We start from the raw sequence: 25,525 nt of genomic DNA on the forward strand, positions 1-25,525 counted from the left end.
TGAGATAGTGAGAAGCCTTTAAAGGGACATTGAGCTTAAACCTGCAGCACTTCACAAGAAAGATAAGACAGATTCTTCTACTTATTTTGGCTTTTCCCAGTTAGGGGTCGCCACAGCAGATCGCCTGTCGCTTATGATTGACAGTGGAGTTTTTACGGTGTCGAATTGCCAGCCCGGCGCCCAACCTTCCACAGAAGGCACACACACACGCACTCATGCTTAGGGTCAATTTAGAGTGTCCAATCCACCTACACATGTCTTTGGGATATGGGAGGAAACCGGAGCACCTGGGGGAAACCCACGCAACCACAGGGAGGACATGCAAACTCCGCACAAAAGTCACCCCAGCCGAGGATTGAACCAAAGAACCACTTGCTGTGAGGCAGCAATGCTAACCATTGCACCACTGCGGCCGCCCAAAGATAAGACAGATTAATAACTAAGAATGTGAATACTGTTAGACATGGATAGATGATTTGCAGGTGTTGCACGTGGAGGGTAAAGAAGCAGTATTGTATGATCACAGAGAGGTAAACAGGTGCTGAACGAGTTAAAAGAATCTGAAATGGACTTCAGAGCCAGAATATTTAAACACAGAGATTCTGACAACTCATCAGAAATATGGATGCAATAGTCTCTTTAATTTGATAAGAGAGATGCTCAGATGGAAAACTCAGGGTTGGGTGGGATCCTGATCAAGCTCTATTAGCAGGGTGGGGGAGAGTGGATATTACCGTGGCTCTGTTAACTTAATGAATACTATGTTATAACTAAAGTAGTTCCCAATCTCTTAGAAGGAAGCAGTAGTTATGACCCTTCTAAAGGTAGGAAATTATCTTCTATATTCAAGTCTGTATAGGATTGTCTTTGTTTTAAATCAAAATTATAAGATCTGTATAGTGATTATTGCGAAAAGCTGGCAAGGAAAAGGATACATCTAATTCACCTTGATCAAAGTAGGTTGCTTCCTGCTCATCAGACCTTTGATAATATTTTGAAAACATTATTAGTCTCAGAAGGAGCCCATAAATGGGATGTTTAGATGTTAGTGATTAGCTTAGACTTATTTATTTTATTTATTTAGTTTGTTTACTAGGGTAGTACACTGATCACAATACACCATTTGCAGACACAGCCCAAGTGAAGAAATTCACACAAAAAAAAAAAAACAGAATAAATTCACAGAGTAATCACTGGAGGTAGATAATTCCATAGACAATTGATAAAATATGTAGGTATTATTAACTTAGTAGAAAAACAAATGTAAATTAATTTAGTAGTAAATATGAGAGGGAAGCAGCAGGTGAGAACAGAGGATCAAAGTAGGAGTGATGCAGGCAAGCAGGAAGTTAGGTTATGTGTCTAGTGGAAAAGCACTTGCAGATTTTTGATGGAGGTGTCTTTTGAGTTGACCTCTGAACATTTGGAAAAAGACTTCTTTTAGGTGAAGGGGGATTGCCAGAGCCTGGGTGCAAGAATGGAGAGGGAATCATCAGTACAGTGCAGTTTGATTTTGGGGTGCCTGGAGTGAGAGAGTTAATTGGAAGAGGTTGCAGAGGTTGTTGGGGGTGGTTTTATTATGGAGTTCAGCTGCAAGAAATTGGAAGGCATCTGACTGAAGTAGTTTGAAAAGAGGAGATCCTAGGAGTAGCTCAGCTCTGTAGGAGGTTGGTAGCCATTTGGCTTTGGAGAGAGTCATGCACTGGTGTTCAGGGGGGGGGCTGGAAATGAATTGGAAGATTTTATTTTTAATGGACTGTAGAGTAGATGCACTTTTTTAGAGGCTGTGGCTATTATGGGGACTCCATATTCAAGTCGAGCAAGGAGAACTTCTTTGCCTATTGCAGCTCTAGCTAGTTTGAAGAGAAAGGGAAACATTTTTCAGGACCAGAATAAAAGAGAATTTATCTTTTTCCAGGTGTTTTCAATCCAGCTTTGGAAGTTAAGTGACTGGCTTAGCCATAAACCTAATTATTTAAAGGATGTGGTTATTTCTATTGGGTAAGCATTCAGATCTGCAATGCTAAGATTTCAAATTTCATACTTTCTGTTTTAGAGGATTTTAGCAGTAGCTTATGGTGGCTTAGCAAAGAATTAAGGGAGTTAATTGCCAGACTGAAGTTGAATTTGAACAGTTGAATGTGATCAATGAATAAACATGTCATCTGCATAAAGAGTAATAGGAAGGTTAGGGAGATCAGAGGATAATTAAAGACTGAAAGCAACAGTGGGGTGAGTATGGATCCCTGGGGCACTTCTCTGGTAAGGAGTGCCAGAGGACATACTGATGAGCTTATTTTGACTCTAAAATAACTATTTGTTAAGAAATACTGGAACCAGGTGTCAGTGTCAGGGCTAACCCCAATTTCTTGGAGAGAGAGTGAGGAGCAGGAAGTGGTTAATAAGGTCAAAAGCTTTGGTAAGGTCAATGAAGAGAGGTCTTGAAAGATTTCCTTTATCCATGTTGAGAAAGATCTCAACTGTAAGTGACCATAATACTGTCATTATGCTCCAGCCAGTCCAGAATTCATGTTATTTAAGAGTGAGGAAGTGATGCTGTTGGATGTATGTAGACAGTTAGTTGTAGATTAGTTTTTCAAGTATTTTCCCAAGTGTAGGGAGGATGGAGATGGCCTTGACAAGTCTGGATAGTCATAGGGGTGGAGGTCGGATCTGTGGATTTTCAGCCTGTGAGATTTACTTAATTTTAGAAATGTTTGCGTTTGCTTGGCACAACAAGTTGTTTTTAAAATATTGGAGATGATGGGAGGGTTGTTAGGGATTAGCAAATTGAGGAGGCATTGGTTGTTGGTTCAGAGATTTGGACAAGAGTGACATTGACTAACTGTATAAAGTTGATATTGGCTAGGAATCTGGCAATGTCATTTCTCAAGGGATCTAGATATTTTAGGTTAAAATCACATAGAATAACAATATTTTTGTAGTTGTGGGCAGCTAAGGTGATAGTAAGAATAAGGGATTTAAATTTGTTAAGAGGCTGGAGGAAGAAGGTAGGCGACTGCTATTAGAAGGTGATTGTTCTTCCAGGAGGGAAGGTTTAGAAGGATCCAGGTGGGTTCAGTATCTAAGGAGGCATTTGCTTGAGCAATGGTAGTTGATTTATAGCTGGTTTTATGAAGAATACGAGTGTGTCTGTATCAAGGAAGTAGATACTGAAAAGTAGAGAAGGTCTTTGAAAGGGTAAGGTGAAATTGTCTGTTTAGGATATTAGAATTGTTTGGATTACCTGGAGAATTCTGTCAATTATTGGCAAGGATAAAGGCTCCTCTGATAGAGCTAATATGAATGTGAAGTTTTCAGGCAAGCAGACATTGGAAAGAAAAACGAAACAGTCTTGTCTTTCCATCCATTTCTTATTTGCCTTGTACTTTAAGCCACTTGCAGAGGCACACTGGACTTGTGAGATAATGAGTTTCATATCTGGTGGAATTAAGGTATTCCTGTATGCAGAAGATCTAAATTTATTGATACATTTAATGGACCATAACCTTAATAATGAGAAATTGTTAGGTACATTGAATGATTTTGGGGAAACATCAAATTACATATAACCAAGAGAAGTGCAGTGACACTGAACTTCATTCCAAAGAGGGCTTTACAAGAAATATATCCCTTCTCTTGGGCAGAGGGTAATTTTAAATATCTGGCAATCAAACTGACATCCACACTTTAGCAAACAGTAGAACTAAATTATGAAAGAGTCTTGGTAAAGTGCAAATCATTGCTTAAATGGAGGGTGTGAGACATGGTTTTGCACCAAGGTACATCTCAACAGGTAATGATACTCCAAGTCCTGTATTTATTTCAAGCAATTCCTTTAGCTCTAGGATTCTTTTTTTTTTTTTCAAATTAAAGAGCACATATTTCTGTGGAAGAATGGGAGGGCCAAGATAGGGTGGGGGGAGTGGATCGGGAAGAATTCAGAGGGAGTGCCAGATTTTGAGCCTTACTGGAGAGCAGATAAGGTGTGGGTGTTTTGTATTTAGAACTCTAGGCAGACTGAAAAGGGTGGGTTATTATGCTGAACCAACTGTGTGCACAGGTAGATAGTTTTGGGATATAGAGTCCAATCAGGGCAACAAAATCTTGAATGCCATTTCAGAGGTCTTAGAGTGGCCAGTGAATAAGTTTGGGTTGCAAGAGTCAAAGCTATATTGGAATCCAGAAGCGTGACTCTCAGAACAGAGATAAGGTTAATACAGAAGTACATGAGGGCAACTTGCTGAAAGAATTTGCTGTACTGGACACAGCTGCTAGGAGAAGGAGGGATGGGAAGAGTGGTTTCAATGTAAGTACAAATAGAATTTTGAGCATACAGATTTAGTTAACCTTTAGGAGTTTGATTACTGTTCTAGAAAGATTATTAAATAGGCTACCAAACTGTCTAATTGTCAAAAAATGGTTACCATTTATAACAGTACATAAGGAAAACAAGATAGATACCAAATATATACTGTGTAAGTTGTAAGCAGAATTAAAACAGCTAGAATGGACAGTGGGGAACAGAATGATGAGGAACTATGTGAATTACTTGAGGATGGAGATCCAAGTAAGGGATTTGCAAAGGGTCTGGTGATTGAGGGAGGCTAAACAATCAAGAACATTCTAACTCTTTATTTGTAAATGTCTATGCAAGTACTTTTGTGTGCTAAGGAGACTAAGTAATATGCTTTATAGATACTGAATAGATGTTGGAGATATAATGAGGGTTTAATAAAATCCACAAAACAAAAACCGAAGAGAAGGCACCGGGAGACCAGACCAAAAGAGCGTTTTGCCAAACCAGAAGGACTTTATTAGAACTTTCATCCACAGAACAAGTAAGTGAACTTCTTCAGATAAAACCACCATTAATTTTTTTTTTTATATATAACAACAACCAATCAAGATACAGCATAGAAGTTCCACATGAATTACCCCAGGCATATTATTTAAACCCATTTAAAAACTTTTAAAATGACATTATTCTAAAAAGTTTACTTGCATGATAATTATACATAATAATGCAAGCCATGAAAAATATAATACATAAAAGCACACCTAAACCTAAATATTATAAATATTATAATAAAAGAAATCTTAAGGTTTTTAAAAACCTTCATGATTATATAAAAGCTCATCTAGTAAGGGCCTTTAATTCTAACAGACTGGAAATAGAGCATTAGTCATTCATACCTGGCCATTTAAAGGCATTCTGCCTAAGTTGCCAAATAAGTTCTTTTTTCTCCAAAAGGAGATTAGTAGGGCCTCCTCTTGGCCCTATTCACACTATGTCAATGGCCATATATCTAAAAGAATGCCCTGTACACTGCTTAACATGCCTTGCCATGTCATTAGTCTTTTGCTCTTTTTTAATTATGTATTCATGCTCATAGATCCTGTCCTTTAGTCTACAATTAGTTTTGCCCACGTAGAAACATAAACAATGCTGGCAACATGCCAAATATACTACCCCCTCAGAATTACCATCAAACCTCTAAGAAATCCTATACTCCTCCTCTCCAACCTGAAACTTATTGCCAGGATTAATTTTAGAACACCAATAACTTCTGCCACACCTATCCATTTGGGATTCCCATAAATGATTGTTCAAATTTTCTAACACAGACTTAAAATTAACACCCCTTCTAAAAATTATCCTTGGGAGGGGTCCAAATGTATCCCTAAGCTGATTTTCTTCAATCACAATAGGTCAAATCTAAAGCAGAAGCTGCTGTTAAAAATTGGATAACTAGTAGGCAATATAAAATACTGGATTTTAAGTATAACAATCAATCAGAGGAGGTTAGAAAAGACTGGAAAGAGACACTGGAAAAGCAATTTATAATGGAACAATGGGCTAACACACTTATGGTTCCCAAATATACACCAAAACATAGAACAGTTTGAAGAAGCCACAAATCCAAGATCCACACAAAAATACTTTAATAAACCGACTCTTCAGTCCAACAAACACGAACAGTTAGTAAAATGTTCTACGTTTTGGTGTTTGGTGAACATTTGAGCAGCGATTCCTTTTGGTTGTGGTTGTCCCAAATATACAACAAAGTCTAGAAGGCTTAGGATTTTCACTTGGAAGTGTTTGCATACCTATTTGTATACCCCAAGCAGACTTCAAAAATGTTTTCCACAGATAGCAGCAAATGCTGGACGTGCAATGGGAAAGAAAGAGGTAACTAGGAACATGTTTCTTGAGTGTGTAATGAGATGGCAGATTTTAAAAATTCAGTAGAAAATACTCTGTGAGAAATATTGAGGGAGCACATAGCTGTAACTAAGGAAATAATTATTTTGAGCTGGGACGCAGGATATGAATTGTCAAGACATAGTAAGGCCTTATTAAGTTTAATAATGCTGGTTGCTAAAAAAGCAATTACTAGAAAATGGAAATCAAAATCTAAACCAACTGTATTTGCATTGACTATTGTCAAAGAGATAAAAGAACTAGAACTGGGACCTTTAGAAAAGGGAAAGGGAAAAGAGAAACTTACATAGAAATAAATAGAATTTCTGGGAACAATACATGTAGAATAATGTTCAGAAGAAAAAGTGATTAGAGAAAATGAGCAATTTATGTAATTTTGGTCTGAATGACAGTTGTTAATATGGTTTGTTTTATTTTCTAATAGTGTATGTGTATCTTAAGTGATAATTTAATAAAGGTGTTTAATAAATAAAACAAGGAAAACAGTATTGGACTTAACAACAAGCCATTAGAAACATTTACTTCATGGCAGCCTATCTCCAAAAGTGATGTACCAGATACAATATGAAATGCATCTTCAGTAAGATAATTGGGAAAACAGTTGATAGTAACATCACCGAAGCCCAGATTCTTAAGTTTGTTAAGGAGTAATTGTGGTTCCTGCATCAACCACTCTTATCATATCTATTTTTCCAGCGAGCAGACCTTTTTCATAGTATTATAAATAATATCAAAGATGAGAAACCGCAGTGGTACAGCAGTAGTGTTGTTGCCTCACAGCAAGAGGTTCTCCTGTTCAATTCTCGGCTGGAGCATCTTTGTGTGGAGTTTGCATGTCCTCCACGTGGTTGAGTGGCCTCCGAAAGATATGCGTGAATGGGCATGCCTTCGCTAAAGGTTGGGCATCAGGCTGGCAACTCGTAACCATAAAAAAAAAAAATCTACTGCCAATCCTTAGTGGACCGGCGTTCCGCTGTGGCGACCCCTAACCTGGAAAAGCCGAAAAGACAAACAACATAAATAATATCAAAGACTCTGTAAATTACTGTAATGGAGTTAGAATTCTTTCCAGTGCCATGTCGGGTACTGATGAACAGCACATACTTTTCAAAATATTCCACGATCTGCTCATAAATAATCCTCTCCAGTAGCTAACAAGGCATAGGCTGGCTACTGGGTAGAATTTCTGAGGTTAAACTAATAATGGGATCTTAACTCATTCACTCCACTGGAGGTCAGGAAGTTTGCACTGTTAACTTCCAGTGGGTGGAGCCTAAACTTTTTCACAGAATCAAATTATGTCCTCATATTAGAAACAAATGTTCATATCTCTGGAACCATAAGGATTATGAAAGTAGTAGAAATGGCAAACTCTTCAGCACAAATTATTTTTATAGTGGTAGTATTCTTTAGGTTCTAGTTCTCAAACCAAATTTTATAAGTCACAGTAAATAGAGTAATTATTGCATGTGTAATATTTTATAAACAATATCTCAGCAACCAGTCAAGTTATACACACACACACACACACACACACACACACACACACACACACACACACACACACACACACACACACTGTCAGCACCGTTTTATTAATCTAGCTGAGAGCTTTCATAAGGAGTTCTGCCTGTGTTACTTGGTTGTTGAGATATTTAGAAAAATGTAAAAATTATATCTATATAAATTAATATCATAAAAACAGCACTTAATCTCTATTTACCTGCATTAGACAGAGGTCAAATATTAATGCAGTTGAGTTTGCTATTGTGTAAGCTTTAAAATTAAATATTTTAAAACCTTGCACATAGTATGGTTTTGGAATTATTGAAGCAAATATGAACAAGCAATATTTGACACCTAGAGACATCAGTAGGCGTTAACTGCAGACACACCTGGAGGCGTCACATACCAATAATAAAGGAAATTCTACAGATGAGATCTATACAGGGCCAAGTCAGTTTTAACTAAGTTAGTTGAAGTGAGGAGAAATTAGGATATATCTTTTTTATAGGTCTTTTATAAGCTTTTGGTCATTTTCCGGAATTATTTCTTTAAAATGAAATAGGACTCAGGAATTGAGTTAATCTGACCAGATATATGAGGACCCTGATTAGCCTTTGAAGCAGTAATTACACTCTAGTGGTCTCACCTGTGTTAATGGCAAAATGATTGCCTGTTCTTGAAAAACTACCAGATAATTCTTTTATAGTCTTAGAGAACAATTTTGAGTTGCTTCTTATTCTCACTTGGGACAACATTATTTTGCTAGATGAATTACACTTATCACAATGAATACTTTTGGGGTAAAGACATCTAAGCTTATTCAGCATGGAAGCATGAATCAGTGCAGGTATTGCTAAATTTAGACCTGTACTCCAACTCTTATCACCCTCAGGCTCAACAATAATTTTTTTTGTTTGAATCTGAGTAAGAGAAGTAATTAGATTACCTAGATCATTCTTAGAATCTGAAGTAACTTACCTCATAGAATAAGGAATCTTAATTCTCTTGCAATATTCACGGTCAACTTGGATGCTAGGATGGGTCATGAGACTACGAATTGTTTTGTTTTTTCTTCTTTCAGGTGTTTCTTGATGGCCTTAGGGCCTAAAGAGTGCTTTACTAAATCAATGAACCTATGAACTGCAAAATAATTTGACCTCACATTGAAAGGTCAAATATATCCCAGCAGAAATAAGAACCACTGCTCCTCCCTGTACAAGCTTATCTGTAAAAATCTAGCTACAAATTACAGACTGTAGTGCTGTTCACATAACCCTATATGTGTGGAAATGCTGGCATCCACACTGACTGCAGAAACCACTACAGCTCATTCTATGGGATGTCATGCAAGAGCTGTAAATTTCTGTTGGCAGTCTAAGAAACAGCACCAGTGAACTCTAGTCATGAGATAGGCTGCATACTCATACATCCCAGCAAATTAACATTGCAGGTGATGTCCACAGAGGTGGCAAATGCTATACTTTCTATGTGTTACTACAGCCACTGCTGTCTGGCTGCTTGAAGTTCTCTGTGATACAGATCTTTGCATGCTGCCAAAATCTTGTATTTGGCAGTTATCACACTTAGCTATACTCACTTCTATGGCAACTGCAATGTTCCTTCTGCATTTACTATCAGTGCAGCTTACTGGCACTATCCTTCCTGGCTGCCTCTCACTTGTGAAGCCCAGCAGTCCATATGGCACTGTAAGCTGCACTGATTGTAGACCAGCAAGCATAGAATACTATTTAAAAATCTTATGTCTGCCAGTACTGAGAGTGAAACACCGTCTATGTTGTCTTTCATAAAAGTACAGAGGATGTCAATGAATCTGGCCACCTAAACCAGAGTTTTGTTAAAATATCGACAATGCATACACCAGCAAAATCTTACAATGCTCTATATTCTAGAACAAAACAAAACAGCCTAGAAAGTCACACTTTCAAGCTAACGAGATACACAACTGATGAACTTGATTTTTTTAACTCAAGATACACACATAAAGAGTACAGATCAACAACTTAGATCTAAAATCACAAATAATGGTAGTATTAACTGAAACATTTATATTCACACTTTTTTTTCTTTTTTCATTTCACTTCATTGCAAAGCCCTGATAAATAATACATTTTACAGTACTCTGTCACACGAAACAAAAATATAAAAAAGCAGAAATTATTAAATACATTTGTTTTACTCATCCACAACTCATGCAAATTATTTTGCTCACAGTTTTCATAAAAAATAAACTTTATAAAAGCAAATCCAGAAAATTCCTGCTTTATCTTGAATAACTGGCTGAAGAATTTGGTGCTTTCAGCCCTAGGGACTGGGGTTAAGCATGCATCTGGTATGCAAGCAGTCATTACCGACCAGAAAAATGTGACACCTGAGACTGCTCAGAGAGTGGGTTGCATGATCCAAACAGGTAACTGTGGAGACAAGAACAATGATTATAGATCTGGAAACTGAAATTCAATCATAGACTATATAAAGCAATGAACATTTGAAAGCAGGACTGAGAAATGAGCAGCTGATACATCTAGGAACTACATCTAACTGACACAATAGCTGTATAATATTCTGACCATACAGAAGTGTTAGATGAAGTATATCACAGCTCAGTATGACTCACTGTAAGTATGCTGTCAGATGACAAGCACGCACACACAAATACATACAGAAAGCCCTTTGCTTAAGCAGCGTTGCAATCACAGAAATGAAAGGATAATATTAGCTTTGATTTGGGGCTGAAACCCAAAACCTCCAGCATAATGTCAGGCATACTGCCACTGAACTATCAGGACCCTCTGGACAGATAGGTGCTGAGGTTTCCCCTGAAGATAAACTGTTTAATTCTAGACTCTTTCACTGGGGAAATGTGAAGACAAGTTGCATTTTTAGAATAACTAGAATGACTGAGCAGATTTTTTGAGTTAAAGGCAATAGTCAGTTGTATACAAAGGAATCAGATTACAGATGCCTGAATTTTTTCACATGTACATATAAAATGCATATTTTATCCTTGAACATTTTGGCCTGTCTTTTTAGTATTAATGAAATACTAATTTGTTTTATGGCACTCTCTATTTCAGGATGAAGAGTTGGCCAGGCGTTTGACCTGGGAGAAAAATCTGAGGTTCATTAATCTTCATAACCTTGAATATTCCAAGGGAATGCATTCATACCAAGTGGCAATGAATCAGTTTGGAGATATGGTAAGTGTAACCTTGATTTTGTTTTTTTTTTCTGAGAATCAAAAAAGCAAAGCAAAACGCACAATGATCACCAATAACCAGAGAAATACCATGCTAAACTAAGCCCAAACTGATTTTTTTCTGCTCATAGTAGACTGTTCCTTTTAAAATTAACTAACAGAATAGTTAACTTCCTGGCTTCACTGTGTAAGCTTTGTATCATTAATTGCTTTTACAATTACCCAAGGTCTCACTTTGAGCTTAAGACATTACTGTGTGCCATCAGTAAGAAAGACAAGACATGCTTCTCAATTTATTTTTTCTAAAGGGTATAAGAATTATCAGTTGTTACAGTTTGCTTGTATGTAGTATGTATAAAGTATAAAAGCTTACTATTAGCTCCCTAGAACTGAACCTAGTTAACTTCTAGGATAATGGTGAACGTATGTGTTGCCCTCTTTGGAGGAAGGAAAGTGAAATCAATTTTCTGTGCCTGGAGAAAGGTAAGTGAAAACAATCATGCAGAACATGTATCCCATGCGTAACTGATTTACTCTTATAAATAAAATAATTTAGATAAACCTTGATTTATGGTTGGATGATCTTACATGCCCTGCATAACACTTTAAATGTACATCCCAAGACTTATAACAGAAGTCAGACTTATGCATACATGACAATGTACTAAACCTTGTTTATGGGCATGATTTAATATTCAGAAAATACTTGTATCGACATATGTAACTGACTGATTATATGTCTAAAGTGCTAATATATCTTGCATTCACTGCAGCTAAGGATCAAGAACAAATCATGGACATTCATTGCCTAGTACTTTTCCACCTGGAGTAATTCAAACTCCAATGTAAGTCTGTATCACCCTAGGATTTTTTATTTTTTTTTGTTCTACACATAAGTACTGCAGGTAGCGTTGTCGCCTCACAGTAAGACGCTGTCTGGTTCGATTCTCAGCTACAGCGTCTTCTGCGTGGAGACATGTGTGAATGGGCATACCTTCGTTGAAGGTTGTGCGTCAGGGCTGGCAACTCGGCACATAAAAATCTATCTGCCAATCATTAGCGGACCAGAACGACCCCTAAAGCCAAAAGACACAACAACATAAGTACTGCAAAATAATGCATACAAAAAGATAAAAGGGAATTAAGGCAAAATGTAGCTAAAACACATTCTGTACAATGCTGTTCAACCAGGGTATACTCTCCTGTAAAAGATAAGTTACTAGTGGGGTGGTCCCCCAAAGCTTAGCATTGTGACTCCTATTTGATATTTAGTTCTCTGATATTAAAGCTGATGTCAAAGGTCTTTAGCTGACTAAATCTGCAGATTATGTAAACTTGGGGCCATAATCAGCTCTCTAGAAAACACCAAGATCCTACAGGAGAGAGTACAAACAAATGGTGCTAGGACCATGGTCTAAAACTAAATGTCTTAAAGTGTAGTATTGTGTCATTAAATAAACAGGACAGTCTATACATCCACCACATTAATGACAGCTTCCTAAAAACAGTTATCAGACTGCTAGGCACTTTTGTGGACAATGAACTCTCCTTCTACCACTGCATATCTACTTTTTGTTAGAAACTCCTTTCCACGTTACTCAGCTGATCACCAAAGGAATTTCCTCTAGGTCTGTAGATGTTATCATCCCTCTCTACCTCCCCCTTATTAATCCCTTAATAGAATATAATGCTCCTTTCAGTGCATACCCATCCAAACACAATGATCCAACTTAAGAAAACCTAGCATATTCCAATAAGAAGATCAAGGGCATGAGCTCTATGTGCTGCACAGAATGCCTTAAAGCCCACTTGTTGTCTCTGTATTGTACAGACTTATAAGGACTGCACTCTGACCTGCATGCCCGTAAAACCAGTAATATCATGAACATCCATACAGACAAACTAAACTAACACCAAAACATAAACAAACCGGTTGCTAGGAAAGACACCGCTCCAAAATAATCCTTCTTCTCTGAAACAGGCATTCCCTTCATAGTAAACAAAGTAACTCACTAACCATCTTCAAACACATCATAGAACATGGGTAACAATAAATTCACTCCATATCTGACCCCACAATCCCTTATAGAAAAGGGGTAGCATGATCTACCCAGTCAGCTGTCAAGTAATAACATACAGAACTATGAACTGATACTGGCAGTGACAAGCAATAGTCATCTACTGTTATTTTCAGGTATGAACTGAGATAGAAGAAGTTTCAAAGACTACAGTGACAGGCAGATTAAAACAATGAATCAAGGGTGTGTGCATATTTTGTCTTATTTTATTTATTTGTTTGCACATGCATTTATTTATTTGTATTTCCCTTGCTTTGACTAAGCAGAGCAAGCGGAATGTAATGTCTCTTTTTGCAGGGTGGAGATTAAGTCTTGTTACAGATATATTTAATAGCAATAATAATTGTGAATGAGTGGAAGTTGAATTAATTTGCATAGGATTATACAGTAAGTCATGATAGTAGACATGAAGAAAGTCAATTATGGGGATATTGTATAACCTCACAGTACTTCAATACACTATCAAGTAGCTCTAGATTCAGCAAATGTTAGGAATATGATACTATAACTTTTAATTTTAATTAAGAGCATGAATGCAGTGAAAGAACATAAAAATGCAATTAATTGCACATCAGATATTCAAGAATTAATGCCTCGCCCTAACTTTTAGCTTCACCATTATAACAACAGTAAAGCCATAAAACATCTGTTCTGTTCATTTGCAACAGTGCCAACACCTACACATGAACAATATAGTCAAGTAACTAGTAATAACAAACCTCCAACTTACTCACTTATTTTGCCACCGAGATGAAAAATGGATAGATACTTACCTGTAGAAATAAATGTTGTCTGCAAATAAATAAGAATCAAACAAAATGGTCGGATAAGCTTCCTCACTAATCTGTCATTTCTTCAAGGGCAAACAAGTTTGACGCACACAGCCTAAATAACTGATGTTTAGCAATGTTAGAATAATAATAATAAATGGTGATGTTAGACTAACCAAACTGAGTTTTCTAAGCATCAATACCTATATAACTGCTGGGAGCTTGCTAAAGTTACCATACAATTCACTACAAATAGAATGCATAAAACTACAAAACAGACTCAAATAACAATTATTAACAGTGACGATGTAAAATGTAAATGAGGAATGGTTCATTTAATGTGTCTACAGATTATATGCAATGCTACTTCCCTAACATATGGATTGTTGTAATTCACTGATACAAACTTGGCCCATCTATTTTAGAAGCTTATGCACTGATATTTTTATATTTCTGTTTTGCCAATATTTTTATCAATTAACACAAAACAATGCATGACTTTCTTAAACAAGCCTCTTAAATGCTGAATGAAATTTGTCAAGCACTGTAGATATTACATATCATACTGTGAAATAATTTCTATTACACTATGACTCCCTATTAATATTCAAAAACATGCACGCTGATTGGCCAGCCCAACCAGCATGCCTGTTGTAAATCCCACAATATACCAACGGAAAAAGGTCCAGTCGCCCAGACTTTTTCCCGTTGGTATAAAGTGCCCCAAAACCTTTTTTTTATTTTACAATTAAAAAAAAAAAAAGAGAGAGAGAAAACGGAGACTTTCTTTTCTCCGTTGCTTCTGTTTCAAAGCATTGATGTACTGGGTATGTGTGGGAACGCAAGTCCCATACGCATGCGCAGTACATCAAAATGAAGAAACAGCATACCACAACCATCAGAAGAACAGTAATCCATTGTTATACAAAGACATTATTTAAGAAAAGTAAGTATTTTTTTTTCTTAAATAATGTCATTGTATAATAGCAATAACCAACTCCGTGGTTGTGGTATATTGAAGATTTACCTACTGTTGCCTTTGTTTAATCACTTGGGCTTCACCCTCATGATTAAACCACACCAATGTGGGTAAATCTTCAATATACCACACCACGTTGTTGGTTATTGCTTAACTAGTTCATGTATTATTATTAAAAAAATTCCTAACAGTAGAACAAAATGGTACATTTTTTCCTAATGATATAAAGTCTGTAACTTTTAACAACTGTATTAAGGTCTCAGCTGAGTACTATCTCTTTTATGAGGCTTGAGTACAACTACATCATCTACTTCCTTGTTTATTCTTTTCATATACATTCAATTATGTGAAGCTCCACACAAATTAAAGAAGGCAAACAGGTTCCATGCCAATGTCAAAGGCATACTACTATGTTTATTTATTTATTTGTCATTTGTTAAGCTGGTTAGCCCAACTGAGATAGTGAGTTTTCAGTAGAGACCCTAGGAGAAAAGCACCAATTTACAATAGAATACAATACAATTCGTGAAACATTACAAAAGAAATTATGTACATTACAGGAAATACACATTTTGGACAGAGTAGAAAGAAAAATAAATTACAGTCTTATAAAAAATGTTATATAGTAATTACAGGCAGAACTACAAATGAGTATACACAACTGAGGTTCTTCCTCTTCTTTCGGCTTTTCCCGGTTAGAGGTCGCCACAGCAGATCACCTGTCCGATCATGATTGGCAGTGGAGTTTTACGGTGTTGAGTTGCCAGCCCGGCGCCCAACCTTCCACAGAAGGCACACACGCATGCACTCACACCTAAGGCCAATTTAGAGTGCCCAATTCCCCTACAGCATGTCTTTGGGATGTGGAGGAAACCGGAGCACCAGGAGGAAACCCACACGACCACAGGGAGGACATGCAGACTCTGCACAGAAGGCACCCCAGCCAAAGATCAAACCAGAGAACCTCTTGCTGTGAGGTGGCAATGCTAACTGCTGCACCACTGCGGCTGCCCTCACACAACTGAGGTTACACATTAGAATTAGCTTGATATTATGTAAGAAGATGTATGTAGATGAGAGACAAATATAACTGGTATTGCTGCTGTCTTCAGAGCACAAGAAATTATTGTAAGAAGTGGATTGAAAGTCATAAGTTTCAGAACAGAGTTAATGAATACAGTTTAGGTAGCAATATGAGAGCTCGCAAAGAGGTATAAGTGAAGGGAGTGGGGGGTTAAGTAGGATCTTGGCAATGGCAGGTGCTGGCATTTAGAAGGACATTTTTGTGTTCAGATTCAAAGAGAATTGTACTAGTACCTCTTTCTTTTTTTATGATCACAGTTTCATATTTACATATTGTGCAATCCAATGCATAGTACACTCGCTATTTTGGCACTGCTTGATAATACAACCTTTTTATAATCATGCATTTATGTAATGCTAATAAACTAGTCTCTTGCTCAGTGCTTACATTTAACTTTCAATACCTTGTCATTTGCAAGCATAAATATCTGTACATCACAACCAGCAATATTATCTAATCTTATTCTCCAGATTGATTTAAAATTGCACCTTAAAAAATTCAAACACATAAGATTGCTACCACAATCAACAGAACATGCTGGAGGGACAGGTTCATAACGCAGAGACTGCCCATGCTATGGAATAGACTTCCCATGCATGTCAAACAGAGCACCTCACTGGCCCTCTTCAAGAAAAATCTTGATGAGTAAATGGGAAATAGAAAATTCACACCGAGGATCACTCCAGTGGCTCTACTGGACAGAGGCACTGGGAACTAATGTTGGATGGCACGATGCCAGGGTAATCCTATGGACTAGGCTTGTAAAGGTTACAGGGCCATTAGCCTAGTACACACCTATGAACCTATGAAGTTAACTATTTACAATATAACTTGAGATCAGGTATTGATGATTAACCATATTGTTTTATTATCAGTCTGTTACAAGTCATAATTGGACCAGTAGCTCCATTCCTTGTATTACTCCTTCCTTTCTTTAAATAGATCTATGTTTTGGTAATTTGTTCCACATCAATGTTCTCTTCAAGCTCAATTTCCATTATAGAATCCATTATAGCCGATTTTTATTTACCAGGGAGTTGTGTTTCTAATCTTTAACAGCTCTCAGTTCCATATTTTTAATCTCCATACTTATTTTTACCTCACTTATTGAAGGTTTGTCTTTGGTTTTCCATTTTCTAGTTACAACGTTCTTGGCCACTATCAACACTAAAAATAACAATGGTTTCAACTCTTTAGTACATGATATATTACACCATTCAACAAGAACATCTTTATACTGAGGTTAAATTACCTTCCAAGTATAAGGCTTATCATATTGCTAAATTAATTTTTGCACTGACGCAACTTCATATAATCCTATAATATATGCTCCCAAAAATATTTTTTCTGAACTATTGCATCTTCAACATATGTCTGTTGTCTGGGGGAATTTTCTTTTTCAAATCTCATTAGAGTATAAAAGTACTTACGTAAACATTCCCCTACAAAATTCTAAATGTTCTTAATTTAGTTGCACATCTAGGGATAAGACACATTTTCATCCACTGATCATCTATAACAGGAGTGTCCAACCCGCGGCCCGCGGGCCGCATGCGGCCCTCAGAGCTCTTCCATGCGGCCCGCGACCCTTAAATTTAAATTTAATTTTAATTTAACTTTTTTTCCGTGTGTTTACACGTTCGCGTACTTTTGCTGTTCTGCGCATGCGCCAACTTTTGTTTTTTCACGTTTTTTCATACCAGCATCGTTTCGCTGGTTTGCGCATGCGCGAAAACCCCGTTCGGTCATTTTTTATAGTTCTGGTAAAGCTGAAGGAAGGAGCAAGATCGTGGAGAGAGGATTTATTTTATTTCGGAGTACACACTGACTACAGTTACACTACAAAAGGTAAGGTAAGTAATTTTGTGAGTTTAAAGTGGACAGATTATTTTTTTTTTAACTACTAGTTATATACTGTCATTCCTGTGATTTCCTTTCTGCAACATGTTGAAATAAGCATGCCTTGCACATATGTATTCTATTATTACTTGGATGTTCCAAATTAAATCTGGATTTTCTTCAGAAACTTTTTTAACAAAAAATATTTTATATAGAGAGCGAATAATGGCAGTAGATCTGCCCATTTAATTTACGTTACAGTGAAGGATCCTTCAAGTTTCTCTTACATCCAAAATTAAATTAAAATAGGCTTACAAGCAAACTAGGCAGCCGTGTGAAAGAAGAAGTGAAACAAAAAATAAGGGAGTGAAGAAACACTGTGAGGGAAGTGTGTGTGTGTGTGTGTGTGTGTGTGTGTGTGTGTGTGTGTGTGTGTGTGTGTGTGTGTGTGTGTGTGTGTCTGTGTGAGTCTGTTTGTTTGCATATGTGTAAGTATCTCAGTGTGATACAGTGAGAGTAAGAGAAAAAATGTCTACTTTCCTTGGTTATTTAAAAATTAGTGACAACGCATGGCATTTGCTTGTATTCAAAGTCTATAATAAACATAAGGAATTCTTTTAGTCATTGAAAAAACTATAATTGTTCTTAATGAAGCAGAAGTGTTATTCACTTGTTTACCAATTATGTTGGGAGAGGAAACCTAACAACATATGTTCTGTATTATTTTAAGTTATTCACAGTATCATCATAATTATTTCAACTATTTCACTGGCTTGAAGGTCAAACTTTGTTAACTGCTGTTTTTGTAAAAACATTTTATGGTGGCAATTCCGGCAATTCCTTTGGTTTCACAGTACCAAACATCTTGAATATTCTACTTAATATTCTAATTATGAGACAGGGTGGGGTCATGATAATTAATATTATGTGCAGGAGTTTTATCACTCATTTTGTACTTAAGCATAAAATAGTTCACTGATTTTTTCAAACTTAATAGAATAATAATTCTTCGGCACAATAATCAAAACTCTTATATGCATAATTTTAGGAAATTTCATTTTAACATGCAATGCTCTGTTGGTATTTATGGTGAGGAGCTATATCACGTAATTAAAGGTGTTTCTCAGGGAAAGAAATGCGCACACACACACACACACACACACACACACACACACACACACACACACACACACACACACACACTCTGCATCTCACTACAATATATTTACTACCTCCCTCCACAATCCCAAAACTAAATAACCTTCAGTATGTAATGAGCCAATACAACATGAAGAAAAAACTATTTTAATTTGATGCATTGTAAGTGTACACCAGTCAGTAAAATAAAGATAGCACCACTGCGAGGGGCAGAACAAACCTGATGTCAGTATCATGCAATTTTCTATGTAACTGTTACATCTTGGATTATGTTGATACACTAGTAAGCCATTTTATCAGACCAACACTGCAAAAGAATCGGAGATCTTTTCTATTTAGCCAAATGCAATAAGCTTACTTTTTACTATGTATATGACAAAAGCATAAGGATGGAACAGCAGCTGAAAGGAGGGTGGAGCTGCATGAATTTTCTCTTTTCTAAACAAACTGCATTCATTTATTTATTCATTTATGCACAGTTTTCCTTACCATCTGAAAAGCAACCAAGGTTGATAGCAGGACTTACTGCAAACGGTCCCCCATACCATGCTACATATCACACACCACACACCACACACTCACATATTTACATATCACCCTTATAGCATTATCTTTGGGGTGAGTTTAAGCATTCATTCATTCATTCATTTAATTTGTTAGCCAGGATAATTCAACTATGTGCCTAGAAATGGTGTGTTTTGTGTTGTTGCCTCCATGACTCAAATTTTAATTCCAGAATTTCATGTTATTGGTTAAGTTAAGTTACATATTTCAATCCACACTCCTCAGTACTTCAAAAATGAAGGCTAAATTAGTTTTTGCATCTGAGCAAAGATTTGCATGAAGGTATTTGAGAATATACCTCCGATGACTCATAATTCACAATATAATAAAGCTCAAGCATAACTAGTTTTTGATATTATGTATCCTTAGCAATGGTCAAGGTTTTTGTCCTTTATTATGATTCTGGTTGATGGTGTTTTGGAATGCTACTAGGGCAGATTCAGTGCAATGGGTTGGTGTAAAGCTGTGTTGTATTAAGAATAACATATTCTTTTCTGTTAAAAAGTGATGATCTGTTTACATATGCATCTTTCTGCAACCTTTGCAAGTAATGATAATGTAGCAATGGGGAAATTTGATAATTTGAGTCATGTTCCTTCTTGTGAATGGGGATAACATGAATGTTTATATATCGTTTATGGATGTATGAGTCAGTTATAAAGTGATTCATAAGAATCTCATAAGATTTGCTATATAAACAGCTTTATAATAGAGAACTCACACTAAGAAATTATCTGGAGCTAGTGAGCTTAATTTTAATGTTGGAATAGTTTCTTAACTGTTGATGGAGATACTGGCTGAAGTGAGAAAAGTTCTGCATTTTTTTTTGTTTGTAAGAGGACTTCAGAAAATGCATCCTAACTCAAATCCTGTTATTGCAACTTTCTAAGTTTATAAGAGCAGTTTTTAAAATTTGTCCTTTTGGGGCTTTTTCCACTTAGGGCAAGAAATCTGGTAAAGCCTATCAGGTTTTGTGGTATGGGGTGGATGTTGGGGGGGGATAGTGGTCATGATAGCTGGACACAGCAACTGTATGTACAGTATAATAAACATGCTTCAGCTTTCTAGTCTCTGGGGAAAAAAAGATTGTTTATTCTGTAAAATTATGCACAGACCACAGGTTGGAGACCTTCTACAAGGGTTAGTTTTAGTATGTGTACCTTATCCAACTACATGTCATGTAGTTACTGGTGAATTACAAGTAATTTCAGACGTACAGGAGTATTTTACTTTCCGAAAGTAAGTGAATCCAGACAGTGACTGCTTTGCATTTTTAAAGACTAAAAAAAACACCTTCTCCTAATTATGCTGCTTTGCCTCCAAACATGAAAAAAAGTTAACTAAGCTGATTTATTTTAAAGTTATAGAAAAGAACATATAGCCAGGTACAACACAAATAGAGACAGCAATATTATACCTTTAAGAACTATTACTGTTAGCTTGCAAAGTGTACAAAAAATAATGTCTGGAGAATGTAACAATGCTGGATTTCTAAGCACTAGAACTGTAGATAGAATCTGCGACTGTGCTGTTACTAAACTTGTCAAATGCAATGTGGCAGAGAGAAGAGGGGAAAGAATTACAGGACTGATGGATTCAGGGAGCATGATTGTATTAGTTATAGTACACAGTATGTCTGTAAGCATAAAACAACTAGTAAAAAGAAAATGTATCATTTCCTGCAAGTGTTGTGTGTTTTTTGGTTGTATGGTTTGCATTGTTTTTCGGCATAATTGATACAACTACATTGTAAAGCTGTGCACAGTTTTCAGAAAATATTTTTGGACTTGGGTCTGGGAAGGTAATGTGGAGTTGTTTGTAGTGAAAATTTAAAACACCTCGATAATCAAACTTTTCATGCATTATAGTAGTTGTGTCTTAAAAAATAAAGGGCTGCTTTCTTTGTGTAAAACAGGATATTTAAGCAAACTTGTCCTTACTTAACTTGTGAAGAGTGTGGCCAAAGCCAAAAAGTAAGCATCAGATTTCTCTTCTGTCCTGGCTAATGAGACTTACGATGATGGAAATGAATGTACTGTAACAGAAGGGGAGGGGGTGAAGAAATAAAGTAACCTCAAAGAAAAAGAAGAGTAGACAGTGGGAGACAGACACAAAACATTAATATTTTTTTCTAATACAGTGTTAACGGATAGATTTCTACTGTTTGTGGGAATTGTAAAGTTGGCTAAGCAATTTGAGTGTGATGTTTATGTTTCAGGTCGATATTGCAAACGTTTCTGATAGAGTACAAACAGTCTTTTTGGAGGGAAGGGGTTCTTGTCATTTGGACCACAACAATGTTCTGGGGATAGTTACTTTTATTTTATAACAAAATGTTTGTATTTGGCACGTAAATGTAGTTATACTAGGAAGAATTTTGGTACAGGACATAGAAAATGGAGGTAACAGATGAGAGTAATCAATGTGTGTGTCTGAATGACAATAAGGAAATAGCTGCAGGATAAAACTGAATTGTGGATAAATACAGAATACATTGTTATTTGGACCAATTTTAATTCCTGTCTGATAGTGGAGTAGAAAAGGAAAATACACAATTAGGAGATGTGAATGTTGTTGTAGTCACTAGTGTCTTTTGGCTTTTCCTGGTTAGGGGTCACCACAGCGGAACTCCAGTCTGCTAAAGATTGGTAGTTGATTTTTATGTGCCGAGTTACCAGCCCTGATGCACAACCTTCAACGAAGGTACGCCCATTCACGCATGTCTCCACACTGAAGACGCTATAGCTGAGAATTGAACCAGACAGCAACACACAACCGCAGCACCACCACCACGGTCTAATTAGGAGGTGTGAATATTAGTCATTAATAAATATAAGCATATTACACAAGTGAAACAGTCTCTGCCAAAGTGACTCCCTCCAGCATATTACTACCCCTCCTCCCATTTTGCCCTAACTAAGGTGGGTTCATAGGTTAATAACTAGGCTATCTGCCCTAGCGCATTTATAAGCCTAGCCAGAATGTGTTTGGCTTTCACCACCCATTTTAAATTTATTTTGCTATGCCCTTTTTCGAGGTTAGTATACTGTGCCTCTGTCTAACAGTGACACAGAAATGATACCCGGGGTAAACCTACGATCGCCCATCCACTCATCAAGATTCCTCTTGAAGAGAGTCAATGAGGGACTCTGCCTAACCTGGACTGGGATTTTATTCCAGAGTGAAGGGAGCCTCTGGGTTATGAATTTGTCCCTCCAGCATGTCCTATTTATTTCAGTGCTGAGGTTCAAGTCTCTCGAGTGCGTAGCTCGATGGGATTTGGATTTTCTGAGGTCCAGCATGTCCATTAATTCCTGGTTGGACATGGCTTTATACGTCAGGCACAGATTGCCTCTGAACAGGCGGTATGCCACTGAGTAGAGCTGGAGTTTCTTTAACCGGGCAGCATATGGCATCTGTTTGAGCCCTTTGATCCTCTTGGTGAGGTACTTTTGGGGTCTTTCCAATTGCTGCAGGTGTCTGGTAAGGTCCATCCCAAAAGGGGCATTGTACTCAATTATGGGCCTGGTGAGGGTAAGATGCTACTCAAGGGCAGGGTCATACCAGCCTGGTCTACATGCTCAGAGAGCTCCTTTATGTCTCTTTTCATGTAGTCCAGGGAGGTACGTCTCAGGTCATTCACACCAGCATGGACAATGACTGAGTCATATTTGTACTTGCCTTGCAGTGACCTGAGTGCTTGTGTTATGTGGCGGATCCTAGCGCCCGACAGGCTGCTCACCGTGACCCTCTCCTTGTTCAGCCTGGTGAGCGGGACGTCAGTGTGCCTAACGATAGTCACCTATTACAAGTGTATCAGGTGTGTTGTTTAGTCTTAAGGGCTGTGACTGCTCGGTACACTGGCTTTGTGAGATATGTGTTGCACGTGTTTTGTTTTTGGGTAGCGGTTGCTTGGGTGTCTGCTTTGGAGGTGTCTGCTGCTTAGGCAGATAAAATCTCAGGACATTTGCCATTTTTTAACTTTTTTGTCAGGACACAACTGCCCAAAGAGGGACTGTCCCTCGCAAAGTGGGACAGGTGGTAACCCTAATTGAACTATGCTGACTCATTTGTAAAATTACTTGGTAATTATACAGTCTGAATAATTCATTACAATATTTCAGTTTGTTATACTGTTCCATTGGTTATTCCTCAGTGCTGTCTATACTAGGCAAAATGACTCAAAAGAAAGGGGTGTTAAAATCTGTAGTCTAGTGAACGTCCATCAAACTAATATGAAACTGAGGTCAATATGTATATAATATATATTGATTGTGGCCTTTTCCAGTAGGTATCTGTCTGCATGTCTGTCTGTTAACTGACTATGTAAGCTAGTCTGTGAACATCTCAATGCATTCGTGCTTGAAGTGTTTGAAGCATTCCTGAATTTCACAATTGCCTGTTGCAATTACTGAAGTAAGCATCATGAGTGCAAATTACATACACAACAAGGCATTATGACAAAAAATACTTAAATAAACAAAGCAGCCACAATTAAAAGGTTTTTAAATATATTTAATAATAAACAATAAAAAGAATAAGACAATATTCAATAACTCAATGAATAAAGTGACACAGTTCAGAATTGCAGGAAATATGTTAAAAAATATTGCAGGACAGTCTCAAAATACAGAAAACATCTACTAATCTTGCTATATTGCAATCTGTCCCTAAGAGAGGTTACTTATCTCTCAGAAATGTGCCTAAGGCCGCTGGCCTAAGCCCTGGAACTGGAAGTCATAAAACAGTAGTAAACAGTTTTACATTTGAAACCTGTCATTTTGTCTGTTTCCACACAAAAGAACTTCTGGCTGCAGTGTAGACATCCTGTCTTGTTGATGAGATAACACAGTCATAAAACAATTCACTTAATTTGTTACCTAGCATTTGGCAAAACTCCTTCTCTATCAATACAGACAGTTATAAAACAATTCACTTCTGTTCTTAGTGTTGTCAAATTTAACTCTTTATGTTCCAACTTCTACCTTACAGCACACATCTGCATAGGTATAGTTACAATACACACATTTCTGTTCTTTCCCAGCAGGGTACACTGGTTACATTCTTGAAGCTCAGTACAGAACATACAGTTCAACACACACTTCTGCACCAATAGTTTAATATACACATATGTATAGTTTTTTTACATTTGTAAGACAAGCATAGGAAGCATATTAATATTCAAAAATGACACACAGAATTATGTACATTGTACAAAATAACATCTAGCTGGGCTGGCAGCCTCACAACCGCTTTACCCAAAACTTTGGCCCAAAAGGGATGATGATGCATTTGTTGGCATTCGGCTTGCGGTCATGTGTATGGCACCAGTCATTTGTTTGGGTGAGACCCTCTTATTCAGAATTGTTTTATTAAGTCAGTGATGTGAATTCTTTACTTTATTGCAAATTTGTTGGCTTAATTTTATGGATTGTAATACTGTAGGGATGCTAATGTTGACATTTTACCTACTTTGGACGGCTGGAGTGGTTTTCGCAGTGTGAATTGGTAGTACAGTAGTAGTGAATTAATGACAGTGTCAGTGTGTGCCAGTTTTTTTCATTGCAAGTGAATGACTTTTCTTGGGTAGCATGCAAAGTACACAGTATTTAACTTGAAACTTGATGGTACAGCTCTGATTATGTCATTGAAAGCTGCTTGTAGCAGTAAGAAACTGTTGATTACATGCAGCTAACCATACATGTTCATAGCTCTATCGCAGTCCATCTGAATTTCATGAATTATGAAGAACTTTTCAAAATGCCCAGTATTACTGGCACAGAGTACAGACCAACAGTCACAGTAAATGTGATGTGCTTTATGCGTAATGGGTGTTTTGAAGACTAATGGCATTAGTACTACAAATGAAACAAAGTGCCTCACTGGCCCTCCTCATATGTAATCTGCCCAACTGGATGGGTAACTGTAAATTCACCCCAGGGATATTTTTGTGTTATTTTGCAGATGTGAAATGATCCCTTGAACACCATTAACATATACTACTACAAGTATGGACAGTTTTAATTTTTATTTCCTTATTTTTTAATGTAAATTGTTAGCCATTGTTTTAAAAATTATATAACTAGGAATAAAGTAGTTAAGTT

The 25,525-nt window shown here is 37.0% G+C and overlaps 1 protein-coding gene across 2 annotated transcripts in view; it reads left to right on the plus strand.

The window, feature by feature from the left end:
• The window catches only part of CTSS (cathepsin S), a 328,334-nt gene that overhangs the window by 119,237 nt on the left and 183,572 nt on the right, over positions 1-25,525 (plus strand). For both annotated transcript variants that reach the window (XM_044080053.1, XM_044080052.1), the window contains exon 3: positions 10,828-10,950. In XM_044080053.1, coding sequence (XP_043935988.1) covers positions 10,828-10,950 — 123 coding nt within the window. The remainder of the gene's footprint in view (positions 1-10,827; positions 10,951-25,525) is intronic.

Source organism: Protopterus annectens, chromosome 8.part0 (genome assembly GCF_019279795.1).
Source record: "Protopterus annectens isolate FY-2018-M chromosome 8.part0, PAN1.0, whole genome shotgun sequence".
NCBI classification, from domain to species: domain Eukaryota; kingdom Metazoa; phylum Chordata; order Ceratodontiformes; family Protopteridae; genus Protopterus; species Protopterus annectens.